The sequence below is a fragment of the Felis catus genome, chromosome A1, assembly GCF_018350175.1.
Source record: "Felis catus isolate Fca126 chromosome A1, F.catus_Fca126_mat1.0, whole genome shotgun sequence".
Taxonomy (NCBI): Eukaryota; Metazoa; Chordata; class Mammalia; order Carnivora; family Felidae; genus Felis; species Felis catus.
Window position 1 is genome coordinate 89025451 of NC_058368.1, and position 21217 is coordinate 89046667.

The following is a 21217-nucleotide window of genomic DNA, read 5'->3' on the forward strand; positions in this document are numbered from 1 at the left end:
ACACAGCACCCACTCTGTCAGGGACTGCCAGGGTTCTCAGGCCAGGCTTTCAGGCTGACAGCAAGCTCAAACCCACCAAAGGTTCACAGCCCAACTCCAGAGATTAGCAGCAAGGGAACTGTAGCCTCAGACCCTCTCCACCTCCATGCCTGGCCTTTCTTTCACACCCGACCCTCCCAGCTGTCATCTTCCGGTCATCTGCTTTCCTTCCTTTAGCTGATCCATTTCCTCTTGCCCAACCAGCCCTTTCCCTCAGTCCCTATTCTCCCTTCTTTTTCCTCCTTCCTTTTTCCCTTCTTTTTCCTCCTTCCTCTAGCCATCACCTCTCCACCCCCTCCTCCTGTGCTAGGACACAAACACATACACACAGTTTTTCGGACAATTTAGCCTTTATTTTTGAAAATAATTCTGTAGCTTCAACTTTCTTCCATGAACCGAGGTCAGGCCAGAAGCAAAAACACACACATTGCTCTCCAACTTGCCATCCTCATCCTAATCTGAGCAGATAAGGATATGCCCCGGAGAGCGGAGGGAGGCAGGAGCCATCCTGTCTTGGCTGTTCTACCTCACCCTGGGAAGGCCACCAGAAACCACAATCTTTAGGGAGGAGCCTGTGCACCAAACCCCAGGGGAAAAGGGACACAAGGAGCTAATCTCTCTTCCACAAAGCCAGCATGAAACCTCCTAGAGCAAAAGGGAAGGGATCAATTTTTAGAAAGGTCAGGATCCAGGAACAGAGTCTATTTCTTTGAGGCAGGATGAGGGAGGTATGTCCCAGCACACCAAGGCTTTCCCCCTACCACCTTTCCCCCAACTTCTGCAGACAAACTGAGGAGACGTCTTGCTTTCCCCCTTCAACTTCTCATCTTAGAATCACAAATTGTTAAGCTGCAAGGAAAGAAGAGCAGAAAGGAGGTCAGGGATAAGGAGAAGAGTAGAAGAGAAATAAGAGTAGGTGGCAGTAAACCCTGAAAGCCTAACAGCTCCACCCAGACTCTGATGATGAAACCCCTTTGGTTAGTTTCATTTTGGCCACAGATAAGTCCCCTTTTCAAATAACCCAGCAACCCCTCAAATTGGGGGAAGGTAGGGGTGGGGAGCAGGTATAGGAGGTGAGCTCACACCCTGGCTCGAAGAGCCGGGACAGGGGAAAGAGAGCTGGTCAAGAGAACTAAAGTTGCTCACCTCTCCGCAGATGCTCTAGGAGAAAACCTGGAACATGGAAGTCTATGGCTCCAACATGCCCAAGTCTCTCCCCTACCACACAGTGGTTTCTTGCTTAATACTGCTCAACATATCCCAGGAAGTTTCCCCTGATGTGACCCCCCCCCTTGAGAATGGGAGAATAACCCTCACCTTATCCTCTGTGCTTCTGAATGCCACTCGAAAAAAGAAGAAAAAAAGAAAAAAAAAGATAAATGTACCCAAGAGAGACACACAGAGAGGGCGATGCAGCCCAAGGACACGGTCCCATCTCATCCCATGATATGGCAAGGAAGGAGCCCAGGAGGAACAGACAGGCACCGCTAATTCCAGCTAGGATCATAGCCATCCCAGGTCTGTGGGGGAGCCAGGTGGACACGGCGGCCCCGGAATAGGAAGCTGACAATGCCCCGGTAGCCGGCCCTGGGAACACCAGACTTGAGGTCATCCATGACGCCCAGGGCTTTGGCAAAGGCCTTGAAGCTGTCCCTGCCTGTGTACTGCACCCGCACCTCCCCCAGCTCGTTCTGCTCACTGGTCCTCACTTTCTCCACCTGCAGCAGGGGAGCCCCATAGACACGGGCAAGGAAATCTCGGTCATAGGTCTCCTGTCGCAGATATGAGAGATCCAGCTGGGTGAAGGGCACGAAGTGCTGGTTCAGCTTGATGAACTTGAGGTGCTGGTCAAAGAACTGCCCGTGGCTTACACCCTTGCGGCCAAAGGTCATCGTTCTGGAGATTTCAGGTCGCACACAGGCCCGGCCCTGCCGCTGCTCAGGCCTGCGCATCCAATCATCCCAGAAGGCCCTGGGCCACTTGGGCTCCAGCTCAGCCCAGAGCTCAGCCAACAGCAGCCAGCCCAGGCCAGGAAAGAAGTCTGTGCGGTAGAGCAGCTCTGGCTTGCTCGAGTCCACCATCTGCTCCTTGCCATTGTCATTCCAGGCAGACACACACCAAAGGGAGGGGTCGGCCTTCAGCAGCGGGTAGGTGGCCTGGAAGTACTCGAAGAAGTCTGGCGCCACCTCCAGGTCATCCTCCACCACCACAGCTGCTGAGAACTTGAACCTATGGAAGACCTGGCCCAGTGCCCAGCGGTAGTGCCGTGCAATCTTATAGTAGCCCTGGAACTTGCGGTGGTCTGGGGGCACCGCAATGTTGCTCAGGTCCGGCTGCCGGATATGCGTGACAGCACTGCCATAGGAGGCGATGACCTGGGCGGTCTCCTCGTGCCCGCAGTCCTGGCTGACGATTATGGGGAAGTGCTCAGCCGAGGGCCGGTAGTGCAGCAGCTTGTCCAGGCAGCGCCGGACAGTGCTGCGGTCACAGGCAATGACCAAGATGGGGATCACGGCTGGTGGTGAGGACACAGGCACACGCGGTGGGATGGGTGGGGCAGCAGTGGGCACCCTCCACCTCTGGCTCCACCGAGCATGATGCTCCCTGATCTGCTGCAGCAGCCCCCTCTGCCTTTCCAACTCCACCTGCGCGTCCTCGGCCAGGCGGATCACCTCGCGGGTGAGGCTGGCGGGATCATCATCCAGAGAACTGTCAGAGGGCAGCCTGCCAGGCGCTGGGCGTGTCCAGAAGAAAAGCAGCAGCAGGGCATTCCAGGCCACAAAGAGGATGGCGCCCCACAGCACAAGCCCTGCAGACTGCTTCTTCAGCATCCTGGCCCCCGAGGGGGTGGCAGGCAAGGGTGGGGCTCAAGGCTGCCCTTGGCTTGCCTAGTTCACTTCCACAGCTCTAGGGATGCTTTCTCTGGACCTCAGGATTAGGAAGCAGCCATGCACCTGAGAAGACAGAGAAAACCAATCTTCATCACAAAAGCATGGGGCTGTCCTAGGGGGAGGAATGCAGGATGGGAGAGGAGGGAGCCCAGGAGGTGGACTCCAGAGCTCTCTTAGAAAAGAACAGCCCATCTCCTAATCTGGGATGAATGGGGCAGGACAACATACTCTCCTCACTCCAAAAGGAGTCCATGTGTCCTCAGAAAAGCAATGTGGTTTGAAGGGAAAGTAGAAAGTGATGTTGTAAAGGAGGAAGCAAGGGAACCCCACTCTCCCTTCCATACCTGACAGATTTCATTTCCATCTTCCATCCAGAGTTTAGGGGCAGGGGTGGAGGGGAGACCATCTGACTCTCATTCCTCAAATCAAACTGCTCAAAGATTATTGATTTAAAAACTCTAATATCACACCTCTGGGCTAAAATCAACACCCTACCTAAAAAGGAAGCACTAGAGACATTCCTACAAAGGTCAGGGGCAAACTAAGCTGCCCACCATGTATATGACTAACATTCTGCTAGAGGGATCAGCCAATGTGAATGGGCTACAGAAGAAAAAAGCAGAAGTGGAAAAAGAAACATGACTATCTCTATTTATTGATACTGTAAGAATATGCCTGGAAAACTGTAGAGAATTAATGATAAAACCACCCCAAACAACTGAAGAACTGAGCAAAGTAGCAGGATATAAACATTAACATGTAAAAATAGGCTTCAGATAAACAAAAAATAACTCATTAGAAGAAACAATGGATGAGAAAATCCTATTTACCCTAGCCATGAAAATGATAAATTAAGAATAAACTTAAGAAATATTCAAAACCTACATGAACAAGATGATAGGTCCTGAAAGACACAAGAGGACTTAATATCCCTTGTTCTTAGTTATGACACCTCAACATCATCAAAATCTGAATAAAAATCAATTTTCTGGGAGCTAGACAAAATGACACTAAAGTCCATGTGAAAAAAATAAACATACAAGATCTAGAAAAATAATGAAAATGAGGCGTGAAAGAGGGACTAGCCCTACCAGTCATTAAAATACTACATATTACACAGCTTCTATAATTAAAACTATGTGAAAAATAAACTCAAAATGGATAAATGACCTGAATGTGAGACAGGAAACCATCAAAACCCTAGAGGAGAAAACAGGAAAAGACCTCTCTGACCTCAGCCGTACCATCCCCAAAGGCAAGAAAATTAAAAGCAAAAATGAACTGTTGGGACCTCATGAAGATAAAAACCTTCTGCACAGCAAAGGAAACAATCAGCAAAACTAAAAGGCAACCAACGGAATGGGAAAAGATATTTGCAAACGACATATCGGACAAAGGGCTAGTATCCAAAATCTATAAAGAGCTCACCAAACTCCACACCCAAAAAACAAATAACCCAGTGAAGAAATGGGCAGAAAACATGAATAGACACTTCTCTAAAGAAGACATTCGGAAGGCCAACAGGCACATGAAAAGATGCTCAACGTCGCTCCTCATCAGGGAAATACAAATCAAAACCACACTCAGATATCACCTCACGCCCGTCAGAGTGGCCAAAATTAACAAATCAGGAGACTATAGATGCTGGCAAGGATGTGGAGAAACAGGAACCCTCTTGCACTGTTGGTGGGAATGCAAACTGGTGCAGCCACTCTGGAAAACAGTGTGGAGGTTCCTCAAAAAATTAAAAATAGACCTACCCTATGACCCAGCAGTAGCACTGCTAGGAATTTACCCAAGGGATACAGGAGTACTGATGCATAGGGGCACTTGTACCCCAATGTTTATAGCAGCACTCTCAACAATAGCCAAATTATGGAAAGAGCCTAAATGTTCATCAACTGATGGATAAAGAAATTGTGGTTTATATACACAATGGAGTACTATGTGGCAATGAGAAAGAATGAAATATGGCCCTTTGTAGCAACGTGGACGGAACTGGACAGTTTGATGCTAAGTGAAATAAGCCATACAGAGAAAGAGAGATACCATATGTTTTCACTCTTATGTGGATCCTGAGAAACTTAACAGGAACCCATAGGGGAGGGGAAGAAAAAAAAAAAAAAGAGAGAGAGAGAGAGGTTAGAGTGGGAGACAGCCAAAGCATAAGAGACTCTTAAAAACTGAGAACAGGGGCGCCTGGGTGGCTCAGTCGGTTAAGCGGCCGACTTCGGCTCAGGTCATGATCTCACAGTCTGTGAGTTCGAGCCCTGCGTCGGGCTCTGTGCTGCCAGCTCAGAGCCTGGAGCCTGTTTTGGATTCTGTGTCTCCCTCTCTCTGACCCTCCCCCATTCATGCTCTGTCTCTCTCTGTCTCAAAAATAAATAAACGTTAAAAAAAATAAACTGAGGGCTGATGGAGGGTGGGAGGAAGGGGAGGGTGGGTGATGGGTATTGAAGAGGACATCTTTTGGGATGAGCACTGGGTGTTGTATGGAAACCAATTTGACAATAAATTTCATATATTTAAAAATAAATAAATAAATAAAACTATGTGATACTAGTAGGTTAATAGATCATCCAAAGGAATACAATTTAAATTACAGAAATAGACCCCAAAACATGTAGAAACCTAATATATGATACAGGTGATATTTAAAATTACTAGGGTAAAAAAATATCTTATTAAGAGTGTTATAACAACTATATAGCTATTTGGAAAAATAAAATTACATCTGTGCAAAAGAATAACTTCCAAGTGGATTAGAGATCTAAATATAAAAAATATAACTATACAAGTGCTAGAAGAAAATACGGGTCAATTCCTCTATAAACTGGGTAGGGAGAAAGGTTTTCTAACTATGATTCAAAATCTAGATGCAGTAATAAATAAAACATTTTTGCATGATAAAAACACCATTAGCCAAGTCAAAAGACAAACTGGGGAAGAATATTTGCAATATACACACAAATATACAAATATCCAAATAAAAAGCCAATACCCTAAGAGACAAAGAACTTTTACACTGAGGAGGTAAAAAGCCAAAACTCTGTCTTTAGACAAGGGCAACTCACAAAAAGATACTGAAATGGTCCTTACACATATGAAAAGATATTCAAGCTCACTTATAACAGAAAAATGCAAATTAAACCATATTAAGAATTTCTCACCTATCAGACACAAAAATTCAAACCCTTGTCCTTTTATTAAGACTGTCGGGGCGCCTGGGTGGCACAGTCGGTTAAGCGTCCGACTTCAGCCAGGTCACGATCTCAGGGTCTGTGAGTTCGAGCCCCGCGTCAGGCTCTGGGCTGATGGCTCGGAGCCTGGAGCCTGTTTCCGATTCTGCGTCTCCCTCTCTCTCTGCCCCTCCCCCATTCATGCTCTGTCTCTCTCTGTCCCAAAAATAAATAAAAACGTTGGAAAAAAAAAAAAAAGACTGTCAACTGAAAGACACAAGTTCTTAATTTTAATGATAATCAGTTATCAGGGGTTTTTATCTTTTATGGATCATGCCATTGGCATTGTATCTAAGAAATCTTTGCCCAAATCACAAATATCTTTCCTTGTTTTCTTTTTTAGGTTTTATAGTTTTAGGTTTTACATTTAGGTTCATTTTGAGTTAATTTTTGTATATAGTATGAGGTATGGAACTAATGTCCTTTCAGAGCATTCTGGCAGTTTGTTAAAATGCTAAACAGAAGATAACCATACCACCAAGTCCACTCTTAGATATATAGTCAAGAGAAATAAAAACACGTGTCCATACAAAAATTATCTGGAATGTTTATGCAGCTTTATTCATAATCGCCAAAAACTGGGAGAAACACAAAGGCACATCAACAGAGGAATATGGATAAACAAATTGTGGTTTACCTGCAAAATGGAATAATATATAGTAATAAAAAGGAATAAACTACTGATACACACAACACATGGATTAATCTCAAAATAACTGTGATATGTGAATGGCCAAAAAAGAGCACATACACTGATTCCACTTATATAAATCTCCAGAAAATATAAAATAATCTATAGTAGCAAAAAGCCGATCGATGGTTGCCTAGGCATGGAGACTATGAGGACAGTGAGCGGAGGTATCACAAAGGAACAAGAGGAAACTTTGCGGGTATGGATGCAATTTATTCTATGTCAATTATACCTCAATAAAACTTTTTCTTTAAAAAAAAAAGGCAGGGGCGCCTGGGTGGCGCAGTCGGTTAAGCGTCCGACTTCAGCCAGGTCACGATCTCGCGGTCTGTGAGTTCGAGCCCCGCGTCAGGCTCTGGGCTGATGGCTCAGAGCCTGGAGCCTGTTTCCGATTCTGTGTCTCCCTCTCTCTCTGCCCCTCCCCCGTTAATGCTCTGTCTCTCTCTGTCCCAAAAAAAATAAATAAACATTGAAAAAAAAAATTTTTTTAAAAAGGCAATATTGGGTTAAATGACAAAATTGGAATATAGACAATTAAAGTATCAGTGTTGATCAACTGAGAGCCATACTGTGGTTATGGAAAATAATATCCCAATTCTTAGGTAAATTAGACTGAAGTAATTAGGAGAGGCAAGAAAGCAACTTCTCAAATGGTTCAGAACACAAATATCATGTATACAGAGAGAGAGAGAGACAGAGAGAGAGAGAGAGAGAGAGATCAAATGCATCAAAATGCTAATAGGTGAATCTGAGTAAAGGGATTAAAAGTGCCCTTATACCATTTTAATTATTGCACCTTTTTTGTAAGTTTGAATTTATTTCCAAATAAAGTTTCTTAAAATCGATATGGGGACATGGCCCAAAGTTCTGACTAGCTTTGTCCAATATAGCCCAAGTTAGGCACATCAGTAGGGGCAACTAAAACAATCCCTTTGTCCTGAACTCCCTAATCATTCAATGACATGCATCACACACCTGCTGTCTGCCAGGCTCTGGGAAGGGACTGGGACACACATCTTACAAGAAAAAGGCATGGTCCTACCAACCCTCTCACTCTATCAGAACCCACTATTTGGAAGAATCTACCACACCCTCCAATTCCCAGGTAGCTGCCATAACAATCCACACAACTCTGTCCCTGGCCTTCCCACTTCTGGTCTATACCCTTCACATCCTAAAGCTTCAGGTATGTTCCCTCTTGTGACCTGCTGCTCTGCCAGCTACCCCTTGCCTCACAGCCACCAAAAAATCTGGGCTTCTCTGCTAGTTACCCTTTGCCTCACAGCCACCAAAATCTCAGATTCCAGATCTCATCTCTGTACTTCTGGGCTCTTGAGCAGGCAGATCCAGTGTTAAAGGACCAAAGTATTGATCCTGAAGGGTCTCTAAAGGAACCTAGATTCTGTCTCCCTTCTGGGGGGACTACCCCAGTCCCTGCCAGCACCACCACCACATGTTGTCCTCTGAGAAACCATCTACCCCACAACTCCATAGCACCAGTCTCCCCAGAAAACTCAGGTCCATTTCTGTTTTACTGTATCATTAAATTCCCATGTTGTCAGTGCTCATATACAAATCAAGGTTTCCTAGAAGAAGAGAGAGACAACAGATTTCCAGTTTCTTCCTTGCTGCCACAATGTGGTCCATGTTGGAACTTTCCCTCCAATCTTACGGCCAGGATTCCCTATCCCCCAAATAGGGAGGTATTTCTCCTGCCTCCTAACTGACTGGGCAGGAAAAGTCTTTAGATAAAGGGATGGAGGAAAGAAAAGAGACTGAATTCTATCATCCGAAATGTTACCTCAAGGCTGGAGGAGCAGAACCATCTCTGACTTATCCATGAGCCACCTCAGACCAGCAAGCTCTCAGACTGGTGGCAAAACCTCAAGGGACACCATCCTCACAACCCTGCAGATGACAAGTAAAAGCCTTCACTCTTCTCCAGACATTGGGAATTAGGTGGCCCACATCCACTTCCAGAGGCCTCTGCTCACCTATCCTTCTAAGCCATGCAGATCAAAGCAATTTTCTCAGTCCCTCAGAGGACTGGATTCTTAGCAAATCTGTAAACATTAAGAGTGGCTGGATAGCCCACAGGAAACCACTGTTCCAGTCCAGTCCAGGCCTCTACCTTAGCCCTCAGGACTTAGTTCGCCAGACTATGACCATTTTTTCTAAATTGTAAAACAGAACTTGTTCCTCTTTCCATAAGAGAACACAATACCCCTATTCCCAGGCTCCACTGCTTCTCTACACAAACTTACCCAGAGTCCCAGAGCAGTTTCCTACTGCTTCTCCACATACTCTCCAGGACAGGATCCTCTGCTCTATATGGAAGTTAATGAATGGTGTGTGCATACACAAGCACATGCACTCCCCAGCAGCTGGCTGTGACTGAGGGGTGATAAAGCACCAAGGGCCAGCCCAGCCTGTAGCCAGCAAGCCCACACACTCATCCAGAAAGTGCTGCTCTCAGTCCTACCATCAGGAGTAACAAGGGCAAGCCAAACAGCTCATGGCAATGTGTGGTACCACCCCATGTTTTTTCACATCTCTAAAACTCAATCTTCTCACCTCTAATATGGAAATAATAATAATAATAAGATAGAAATCAATCACTGGGTTGCCGTAAGGATTGGGTGAGATAATCTGCATCAAGTATTTAGAACAGTGCCCAGTTGTGATATAAATGCTAACCACTTATTCCTCTGTTCCCTCTCTAGCTGGCTGGCTCTCTTTGCTCCACTCTACTACATCCTTCTGGGCTACAAACACATAAGCCTGCCTCAGGGCCTTTGCACGTACCTGTATGACTGGTCTGATCTTCCCTCTCTCCTTCACTTGGTGTACTCTGACTCATGTCTCTGCCAGGGAAGGTATCAGACAATACGAAGTCTATCTCCCCTTCACAAACACTGACATCAGTGCAATCTCTTGCTCAAGATCTATAAAGTTCCCTCAGCTACAAGCTATTCAGGATGGGACCAGCTCCCCCACTGCAGCCAAGCAGCTGTGCTAGGATCTTGGACCATCAAGAGATTTGCCGATGACCTAAAAAGTGACTTCTGTGTGGATGTCACTCACCCACAATTCCTTAACTGCCATTCCCAAGCCCAAAAAGCACCAAAAAATTGAGTTTTCTACACTCATTTGGCAGTAAAACCTTTGGTGAAATCTGATGTGATCTAATGTAAGACTATTTATAGCATTTATTTATCTCATTTAGTGAGACTATTTATACATTTTGCCACAGAAACCAAAATGTTGGATTATGGTGTGCTGTTCCACATTTTATACTACATCATAAACGTACTAGATCATCTTTTTAAAATCCAAAAAAATCCTGAATTCTGAAACATATCCAGACCAAGCATTTTAGAATTATGAAAATGTAAGAGACAGCTACTCATTCACTGCCATAGTTCCATTTCAAGCCCACAAACCTTTAAATTGAACCCTCTTTCCTTATGAAATACTGCTTTAAGCCTGAACTCTTGATATAGTTTCTCAGATAGTTTACCTATCGCTAATCTCACGTCCCTCTAAGCAACCTTCCCAAAAGCAACAGAGCATCCTTCTTAAAGTGCGCACCTCGTCACAACACTAACCTGCCTTAAAAACCATCAGAAGCTACCACTGCCCACAGAATAAAACTCAAATTCATTATGACACGCAAGGCCTTCACAGAAAATTAACTCAAACATCGTTTTTTCAACCTCACCTCCAATCCCTAATCCTATGAACCCCACACTCTGGCTTCAGCAAGCTACTTACTTCCCCCAAAGAGTACACTTGTATGCGCTGCAGTCTTTGCTCCAGCTGTTCTTCACCTTGAGACATTACCTATGGCCCCAGTGCAAGCACTCAACACATCCATAACATCCCAGGCAGAGTCAGCCAGGCCTTCCCACGACTACACTCATACCACACTCTCCCCACACCTCCTGTTTCTCCCCTCCACACTGTAACAAAATCTGTGGTTGTGCTTACATGCCTCTCACCTTACTCCTTAGGAAAAAGTCTCTGTGACCTCTAAGCCTATTACAACTCTTGGCACATGTATGACGTTCAAGTGGCTAGATGGGGGACTGCTTGCATTATTAGCTAGATCAGCGAGAAAGAAGACCAAACCAGCAGCACAAGACTGAAGGATTACATTTTCCAAAGGTGATCACCACATACCCCATCCCACATGCTTTTCTTACAAAGATGTAATGCCATTCCTCCCACTAGAGGTGGGGGAGATGGGGTCTATGTTCCCTCTCTTTGATCTGTGACTATGGAGGAAGTAACCATACATGATTTGCAAAACTAGTCCATGAAAGGCAATAGTTTCCACCTGTTGCTCCTGAGATGCCTGCTGTTTGAATGCAGCCACAATGGTTAGAGGAAGCCCAAGCCACATGGACAGGACACCTATAGGTATTCCAGCTCACAACCCAAACTAAGGTTCTAGTAGACAGCAAGCATCTGAAAGGTTTGATCCCAGCCCTGGCCACATCTGACTTCAACTGCATAAAAGACCATGACCAAGAACCACATAGCTAAGATAGGAATAAAATGATTCTGTTGTTTTAAGCCTTAATATTTTGATGTGATTTGAGATACAGCAAAAAGTATCTGAAATAATGAGTAAAAGAGAATCTAAGTAGCTTTGATAAGCACAGCCAAGTGTTCTTCCTGTCCTCTGTGCTCACGCCCCAAGTCCAAGTTGACGCCTGCCTCAACTCATATTCCTTTCCTTATTAGAAGCTATTGTTGAATAAAAACATTTAATGGCTTAAATCAATAGCAATTATTTATTCTCTCTCATAGTTCCAACAGGTCAGGAATTTGGACAGTGAAGCACAGAGGAGATGACCTGTCTCTACTCCATGATGTCTGGGACCTCAGCTGGAAGATTCAAAAAGCTGGGGCCTGGCTTAAAGGCTTATTCTGTCACATGTCTGCAGGTTGATGTTAGCATGGTTAACTGAAGTGCTGGCTGCAACACCTCCACGTGGCCTCTTCACGTGGCCTGGGTTTCCTCTGAACTCGATGGCTGGGTTCCAAAGATGAGTGTTCCAAGAAAGAGAGTAAACCAGGTGAGGCTATATCCTTTTCATGATCCAGCCTTGGATCACTTCTGCCTACTCATAGGTCAGAGGAATCATAACTGCCTCCCCATACTCAAAGGGAAAAAAACACAGATCCCACCACTGGTGGGTGAGAACAAAGTCCAATTGTAACAACAAGTGGAATGGGATATTGATGGGGTGACTATTTTGGGACAAAACAATCTGCCACACCTTCCTTTTCTAAAATAGAACAATAGTCCTTTTAACCCTGACCCAAGTTCCTGAGGTTCTGTTATTAATGACATTTGCCTGCAAGGCACAGAAATCAAAATTAGTTTTGATTTGCTAGAATTTTTACACTCTTTTAGCCAAGTGACACAGCTGATCCACACTACCAAGTACAAAGACATCTGCACTGTGGTGCAAGATGAGTGAGCATTTTGGGTGTATAAAACCCTCAGCCAAAACCCTCAGGAGGCTATAAGCAGATCCCACCAATCCCTATGGGTCTCAATTTCTTCCTCTGAAGGACTGCCTAGAAACTGTGAGATCCCTAACACTCTGATTCCATGGTATTACATCTGTAGCTAGTCCTCCATCTCTGGCAAAAATATTTCTTAAACAGCAGAACACCAGATAGTCAACTTCTCTTTGTGAGCAATAATGGAGAAGTCATACTTAGATTAAAAAAAGTATGCAAGTTGAAGGAATGTTGACAGGCTTTCCCTTCTATCTTTATCTTGCTTAGTATGTTAAAAAGCACTGCCTAAAAAACCCAAAGGATAGAATACACCACAGATAATGGAGACCAAACTGAATTTCATTATGAGCCCTCTGCTAGACTCCTGCATCATGTATAAGGCTCCATAATTTCACAAGAAATGAAAAGAAGTCAGAGAAGATACACTAAGTAATTCAAGAACTTACAGAATAAGACCGAGGAGGAAGGGATGCGGGTTATTCATCCTGAAAAAGAAAACGCTAAAAGAAGTATGATGTTAGTGTAGCAAAAAGCATGATGGCCTGGGAAACCAGGTAACCTTGGGCAGGTCACTTGACCCACTTGTTCCTTGGTTCCCATAATTTGAACAGGGATAGAGTTGATTTGGCTCTTCTCCACGTTCCCTGGTTTCTAATGATGAAAAGGACAGCAACAATCTCCTCAATGTCCCAAACAGGAAATTAGTTTAACCTGTCACATAGGCCATTGAGGTTAAACATAACTACAATACTAACTCTGAGAGAAGGACACAGAAGCAGGAATCCAGGAGAGCGCAATGGTCTCCAATAATGGGGTCAGACAGGGGTGATTCACAATGAGAGGCAGACTCGGGATGTAAGCAATCTAAGAGAAAAGGCTCCGTGGTCTGAAAACTATTACAAACGACAGAAAATAAAGCTGCATCTCTCATTCGGGGACGACCTAAAGCAAAGAGTAATTAAACAGGCCACAGGATCAAGGGTTAACCAAGGTGGAGCCTCACCCTGGGGCTCACTGTTCAGTACAAACACAGATCAGCTGGCCACACAGCCCCTCTGCTCCACAGTTTATAAGATTGGGGGGGGGGGGGGGGCGGGGAGGCCTGCACGTCTCAGGAGGCCCCAACTCCACACACGTGGGCTAACAGGAGGAAAAAGTTTTCTTTCCAGTTTACGTATTTTCACATTGTGTCAATTCTTCCTGGAGGCTGAGGAGAAAGAACCCTAGTGGAAGGGACGCTGGGTGGGGATTGGGGAAAGGCCACCTCCCATTGCCGCTCCCCAAACCCTCTGCAGCAATCCCACCCCCTCTGGCCGTGCACCCACGTACGCCCTAAGGCCGAGTTTCACAACCGCTTCCCTCCCGGTGGAGCCTGCCCGCCCTCCCTCCAACAGCTGGAGGCCCGGATTCCGAGAGCGGAACGCGGAGTTCGACTTCCCGGCTAGAGAGGGGTGCGCGACCGAAACCCGGGGCGGGCCGGGCCAAGTCCTCTCTGAGGCTCCCGGGCACCAGGGCTGTCGGGGGACACGAAGTGCTCGGAGAGGAGCAGCTTCTCAAGCCGGGACCTGAACTCCTGGAGCGCCCTCTCCACTCCCGCGGGGCCTCCTTCAGTTGGACCTCCATGCCCTCCCTGGGACAAGCCTCAGAGCGGACAGACGCCGACGTTTCAGGCCCCTACTCACCAGGTCCTCCCAACTTCCCGGCCCTGAACCTGGACCGCCCCGGGGCGCGGGGAACAATCCCGGTGCCCCGGCGCGTTCCAGGCGCTCGCGCGGGTGCCGGCGCCGGCGCCTTCCTCCGGGCCGGCCCTTCCTACACGAAGCGGACCCGCCCGCCGGGCGAGCAACGTGGCCCTTCCCCGGTAAGGGCGGGACGGGGAGGGCCGAGGGGCGGGACCGGCCGCCCTCACTCGCCAGGGGCCCCTTTTTCCCGGGCCCGCCTCCTCCCTCCGCCCGACTCTTAGCAATCACCCTGGATTTCCTCAGAACTTGATGGCTGAGCATCCCAAGTTTTCCGAGGTTCTGAACTTCAGGAGGCGCTGTGTTGGCATCTGTTACCACAGGGACCTTCCCTTCTCCCAATCGCAATCCCACGGGTCCCCACTCACACCTTCGGACCCCTCCAGTGGAGACGTCTGGAGCCTTCCCCTTCGGAGCCCCAGAGCTTGGAGCCTCATGGAATTGAAGGGGAAAGCCCTGGCTGAGGTAAGGCCAGGCAGCCGGGAGGGTGCATTCACCAAATCCAAGGCCAAGCGTCTGGGGCCAGCTCTCAGCAACCTGCTCAACGCTAGCTTCCGGGAAGGAGGAGTTGGGGGCAATAGGTCACAGGGTGGAGGGCTATGAGAACAAAAACCAGGGTGCCAAAAAGGAAGCCAGAGAGGAAACACCTGCTGCCAAAAGCAGAAGAGGGCCAGCTGTCGTTTCTTTTTTTCTTTTTTAAATACTTCCATTTTGTTGTTTTTTTCCTTTCGAGGTGGGGAATGAGAGCTGTTAGTTCTAAGTACAAGAGCAGAGACAGACTTGTCCCTGGGGTAAGAACCATCAGACCTAAGGAGTAAAGGACTTAATCACAGGATTTTGTGGTAGCCCTGTGAAAGGGGGTGAGGGAGCACCCTGGAAGAGCCTTGATGTCTGTATCTGACCCTGGGAAGTGAGGGTGGAGAACTTAGAACTACTGGCTACTCAAGCACATGACTTTTCTGAAAAGGACTGAGTCCAGGGCCAGCCCTACCATGTGACCAGGACACACTCTGCAGGCAACAGGCCCTCCCCCCAACCACTTCCCTCCTGTGTTCCAGAGCACATAGCAGGCAGAAACTTAGCAGTGTGTAGTTACTGACTGATTTTGCTCACTAACTTGTTTCTACATGAAACCAGGAATTACCAGGGTTCTAGAGAAACAAAAAGGCAGGGCATGCCCAAAAGGCACCCCATGCCTGGGGCTGAGGAAATAAACCAACTGCACAGAGGCCTCCTCATGAAGGACCCTCCTAGAAGCTCTGAAGAGTATACATTAATCATTCTATTCTTCAGATCAGGAGTGTGAATATCAAGGGTAAGTGACAACCAGCTGACAGTTGCAAGACCTAGTGAGGAGCATGGCCATGTTTTAAACCCAGGCATCCCTGCCTCCATAGCTGGCACTCATTCCTTCCTATCATGCTCCCTTGCTCTGAGATGGCTGTGTGTCCAACAAGACAAGTGCACAGTGGGGCAGGAGGGAAGTCCTGGTAGAAGTAATTGGAGACTAGCCTGAAGGAGCAAAGTGAGAAAAGAGCTGACACCTCAGAGGCTGGACATGCGTGCATATACACGCGCGCGCGCACGTGTGTGTGTGTGTGTGTGTGTGTGTGTGTCTCTAAGGTTTCCAGCTGAGCTGATTTCATGGACCATGGTAGGAAATGCAAGCCCACGCTCATGTGCCAGCCAGCAGCCATGGTCTCTGCACTTCTGCCCTCTGTTTTCCTCATGAAGGGAGTTGGGGGATATGGAAGGCCTACACACTCACACTCCATGTCAAAGTAAGAAGGAAAAGAGGAAAAGGATAATTCCTAAAACTGTAGAAAGTTGGGAAACACTGGTTTGCAGATCCAAGATATCAGGAGCTAAAATCACCCTCCAGGACAAAGGACACAGTGGGATGCTGAAAGGTAGGGCAGACCAACCAGCCCACGAGATGTCACATTCCCACCTCTAACAATAATCCTTCTCTATCTAAGGCAGTTCAATGGGGAAAAGAATGGGGGACTGTTTGTGCACCATAACTCACACCCAATGACTACTGTCCTTTGTTGAAATTCCAAGGCTCACAGGAAGATCTTAGGGTAGAAATTCCCCAACTGCAAAAGAACTGTCCCAAGCAGAAAGAGCCTGGTTAGTGAATTGGGATGGGCTGAATTCTTGGATGGAAACAAGAGAAAACATTTGGTATGAGAGGCAAGAAGCCAGGGTGGTAAGTGCCAAGTTGACCTGGGAAAAAAGGCCCAGGCTTTTGATGGACATTTCATGAGGAGGTACTATGGAGGAGATAAAGGGTAGAAATAAAGAGATAGGTGCCTGGATTCTGGGAATGAAACTGGGATTCGAATATCTGAAAATGGAAGAAATCTGAAGATCTGGTCACAAGATAAGAGAAAATTAGAAGGGAAAATACTGTATCCTGCCCACCCCTACTACCTCCAAAAGAGGACTGGAGAGATAAAGAGAAGGAAGTGAAAATTATTCCAACTTCCCTCCCAGAAACTATGCCTAAGATATCCTGAAACTTTTTATAATTTGGAAAGAATTCATGCTCTGAACTTAAGACAGATCTTTGCTGGAAACCATCAGAAGAAGTAAAATCAAAGTTTTAAATCAGTGTTGTGTCTGTTTTTCCCTCTCCCCTTCTCACAACATTCCCACTCCCCATGGAGACCTAGAAACACAGCTCATCAAGATCAATGACCAGTCAGCAATGTCTGTGAAATGGAACTTTTGGTTTACTCTATGCAATTCCTTTTGGAAGACAGAATGGTATAAATAAATTCAGTTAAAACACACACACAACTTTTAGTTAAGTCTATCATTAAGTCTTAAGGTCCTGGCTAAGTGGCCTGAGCATCCTGGTAACCCTATGAGAAGGCCAATGGCTGTCTCATGACAGGATCAGGCAGAGCACAGGACTAGTGCTTTCAGTGGAAATGACGGGAGAGGAATTCTGGCTCAGTCTAGGGAGGAAATATATCTTATCAGAGAGGCTGTCTGAAAGGGCACTGAATTCCCCTCCCTGAAGGTTTACAGCAGAATCCAGATGGCCCTTGACAGGTCAGATGCTGTAAAAGCAGCACAGAACTGGGCAGGGGATTACAGGGTCTGCCTCTCCACACTTAGGCAAACCCTTTGTGCTCAGGACTTCTGCAGCTTCCCCTTACATACCAAACTGGGGAAATAATCCCTGCTCTCTCTTCCTCACAACAATGTGGTGATGGAAAACTGACACAATAGCCTGGACATTTCACATAACATCACTACAAACACAGCACAACTCTGTGGTACTTTAAGTGTTTCGAAGCACTCACAGGCCTTCCAGGTAAGAAGAGGGCTGCAGACGCATCCTGGGGCCACATATCCCTTGCAAAGACTGGCATCAGGAATTTGCTGGGCCAAGTTGAAGGAGGTGACATGCCACCCTGAAATCCAGACCTTCTAAAGTGGAAGCTCGGCCTGAAAGCGGCTGCCCCAGAGAAGGAACAGCTCACTACTGGGGGAAGGCAGGCAAGAAAGAAAGGACAGGAAAAAAGAAACTAACTCATAAATACAGGATTTTCAGCTTGCAAATGAACCTAGTTATTGCCTCCAGCCCCCAATGAATGTGAGGTTCAGGTGGTTACACAGCCAGTAAGAGGCAGAGATGTTAGAAGCCAAGCTTCCTCCCCCACAACCAGGCCATTATACCCCACTATCTATCAAAATTCCCAACACATCTCCTTTCTGTTTGTTGTCGCTGTGAAAAGCAGGTATCTGGCATAGAAAAACTGGAGTTCAAGATAGGAAAGGGAAGGAGGTAAGAAGGTAATTATGAACAGGTTTGCTTTAAGTGGGAACGGAGCCTGCAAAAATATAAAGGGCTAAGAGATAACAGTCTGAAAAAACTGTCATCTAAAAGAACAGGAGAGGGGCACCTGAGTGGCTCAATCAGTCAAGTGGCCACTCTTGTTCACCACTCAGGTCATGATCTCACAGTTCATGGGATTGAACCCTACATCAGGGTTCCATGCTGACAGTGTAGAGCCTGCTTGGGATTCTCTTTCTCCCTCTCTCTCTGTCCCTCCCCTGCTGATGCTCTCTCTCTCACACACACAATAAATAAACGTTAAAGAAAATAATAAACTGGGAAACAACACCTTCTTTAAAAAAAAAAAGAGCAAGAGAGAATACCAGGATATGGCAAAGGAAGAAAAGGCCAGTACTTACTCCAAGAAATGGAGCTCAGTCTCCTAAATACACACTTGGCCCTTAGACTTATCTTTCCTCCACCCCTCTTTAATCTGCTACCTCAAAGAGGCACACTTGTCATAAGTGTGGAGAACCCTGAGGGCCAGAATCCCTCAATCACCTTTGCCACTTGATGATTCAGGTATTGTTTAAGAGCAACAGGATGAGACAAATTCAGGGTAGGCTTTTAATTGAGGACATCCAAGGCTTTTACCAGTACACTAATTCAATAAAAGAGAATTCCTAATTCAGAGGTTTTTTTGTATATAACAATTATGCAAGCATTATCAAGGAATGCCAATGGTACTATTTCATAAGTACATGGCCCTGGATACTTTCCAAAATTTATCATTTCGTTTGCTCCCTGTAACAACCTGTGAGGGACCTGTAAAGTTACTTATCTCCATCTTGCAGGTGAACAGAATACTGGCAGAGCTTAAACCAACATATCTAGGGTTGCACACTAAGAAAGCAAGAGCTAGAACAAAAATCCAACTGATCTCAAACCTGTGTTCTGTCCCTGTTATCTGCATGAGATTTCATGGTCTAAACACCTTATAGGGGGAGAAGGAAGAAAGACAACTTAGGAAGTTATCTAGACCATTTTCTACCCTTCCCCTCAAAGGCAATTCTATTCAATTAGTTCCCCAAAACACAGCAGCCTGCTTCTGCCTGGGTAATCCGTTCTAGTCTTATTTAGCCCTAAATGTGTTGACTCAGTGTTCAAAAGACTCTTATAGATAATCTAACCAAGCCTCTCTTCAGAAGCTGAAATTATTTTCATGTTCTCCTGGGCCTAACTTCACAATTGCCATTACCTACAACCCCTTACAAGATACTCCTTCTGCCTGGGTAAAGAGAGGCTGGGAACAGCCTCTCTAAGACAGTGAAAGAGAGGTGAAGCTTCCTCTGTACCCATCAGAGTAAGGGTTCTCATCAGGCACTTCATAAATGGCAGCATCCCCAGACTTGCCCCACTCAACATTTTCTGCACAAAAGCAGTAAGACACCAAATGGGAAGTGAGACAAGAACCTTACCTTTCTTCTCTTCTCTCAGCTGCTCCCCTGGAGATCATCAAACCCCCTTCCAGTACTCCATTTCAAAAACTTCAAATCCCAAATCAGATACACCAAACAAAGTGCAGCTTCTCTCCTGTTATCCAGGTCCAAAGTCCATGGCTGAGTGGACTCTGAGGGGGAGGAGTCTGGGGGGGAAGGGGTATGTCCAGGCCCCTCCCCCCCCAATGCAGGGTTCAGTGTCCCTCCCAGGGGTCTGTTACATTCCTTCATTCAGCTGGCTTATTAAGCTCAGAGTCTGGTGTTGGGCAGATCCCAGGTTCTATCCCATCTCTTGCTCAGGGAAGGGAAGTCATCCACTGTGAGGACTGGCCTTTCTGTCTTCTGCTGGGGTTCATGAGAAGAAACAGGCCATAGAACCAGCATGGCCAGAAGGCTGATTTCAGTGTTAACCTGTGGAATATTTAAACATTGTGACACTCTCTAATCTATTATATGCCCAAATGGATTCCTAAGACTTCTTAACTATTCTTTTACTCTGCTCTATCATCAAAATACCAAAAGCACTAACAATGCATGTGGATGGTCTTCTAAGAAATATAGAAAAGAACATCCTCCTCCCATCTCCTTCTTGTCTTGTTATTACCATACACTAATCTCCAACATCTCCCAAGCTTCTTAGAGTGTTAAGTGTTTTCATCGTCCAGCTCTCCCTGAATGAACTAAATCCATTCCAGACCTAGATGCTGGCACCTTCCCCATGCATTCTTTGCTCTTTTCCCTTCACCCTCGCCTCCCCTCTGCATCCAAAACTGTGCCAGGGATGGAATTCCCAATCTCAGTCAAACTCCTTCCCGAGGCCACTGAGAGCACTCTCCTGGAACAGAGGCCTGAGTCCTGCCAGCAATAGCTGCACAGTGTTCTAATTTTGCAGTCCGGAAGCCCACCCGCGTCGCCCCCTCTCTTCTAAGTTTATTCTAAACACACACACACGCGCGCTCACACACACACACACACACACACACACACACACACACCGGTCGCCCCCTCCCTTCTAAATTTATTACTAAACACACACACACACACCCTTCCTTCCTGTAGGGGCGTGGCGTTCACATGAACCCCCCCGCCCCCAAAATTTAACTCCTCCCACCCTCCTCCTCGGAACCCAGTGCTCCGCATTCAATGAGGAAGGGAGTGACACAGCGACCCTCTCTAGACTCTGACACCCACCTCTCTGCCGCCCGGACGACCCTCGCCCAATCTGCGCTAAGTTGTTACCTGGATCCCTCCCGCCCGGTCTTAGCAGGAAGCCTCGGCCCTCCCGAGAGCAGAGTCCAGGCCCCAGGTTAGGTCCCGAAAGCTGGCCCAGGCCCCACCCCCTCGACCCCCGGCGGCCAGGCCCTCCCCTCGCGCTCCTTTCCCCCCCTCCCACCATCCGCCGCAGCCACTTCCGCCCGTCCTCCGGAAGTGAGCGAGAGGCAACTGCCACCTCCCCACATCCCGCCTTGTTCTTCCACCACACCCCCCCTCTTGCTCCCGCCTATCACCACCGCCACCACGGGAGCGCGGGATGTTGGTCTGCAGGGTTTGAAGCTGTTCTGCAGTCACTGTGAATAGGACTGGAGACGAGGTGTGAGCAGGACCGAGTCCGGAAGAGAACAGAGATGGGGGCCAAAGTAGCTGCCCTGCAAGAAGGGGCGGGGCAGAGAGTCCGGCGAAGGGATGGGGCGCGCGTCACTTCGAGCCTTGTGGTAAGAAGAGCGCATGCGTCACGACGCCTCGGCGTGTCGCGAGAGTAGAAGCCGGTGGGCCTGCGGGGTAGGACTT

At 47.0% G+C, this 21217-nt stretch overlaps 1 protein-coding gene across 8 annotated transcripts; it reads right to left on the reverse strand.

Annotated features, from left to right (window-relative positions):
• Positions 1 to 370: 370 nt before the first annotated feature.
• MGAT1 (alpha-1,3-mannosyl-glycoprotein 2-beta-N-acetylglucosaminyltransferase) lies at positions 371 to 21087 on the reverse strand. Of its 8 annotated transcripts, none has more exons than XM_045056972.1 (4): positions 20669 to 20802; positions 19409 to 19840; positions 8662 to 8768; positions 371 to 2993 (listed from the first exon to the last, which is right to left on the reverse strand). In XM_045056972.1, exon 4 carries the CDS (start codon positions 2868 to 2870, stop codon positions 1527 to 1529), a length of 1344 nt encoding a protein of 447 aa, XP_044912907.1. In that variant the 5' UTR covers positions 2871 to 2993; positions 8662 to 8768; positions 19409 to 19840; positions 20669 to 20802; the 3' UTR covers positions 371 to 1526. The 8 variants fall into 8 exon arrangements, 7 of the variants coding, with proteins under 7 accessions (XP_044912907.1, XP_044912904.1, XP_044912902.1 ...); XR_006597438.1 differs by lacking the exon at positions 8662 to 8768 and having other exon boundaries at positions 371 to 888; positions 1357 to 2993; XM_045056969.1 differs by lacking the exons at positions 8662 to 8768; positions 20669 to 20802 and adding an exon at positions 20941 to 21087.
• Between the last annotated feature and the right edge of the window lie 130 nt (positions 21088 to 21217).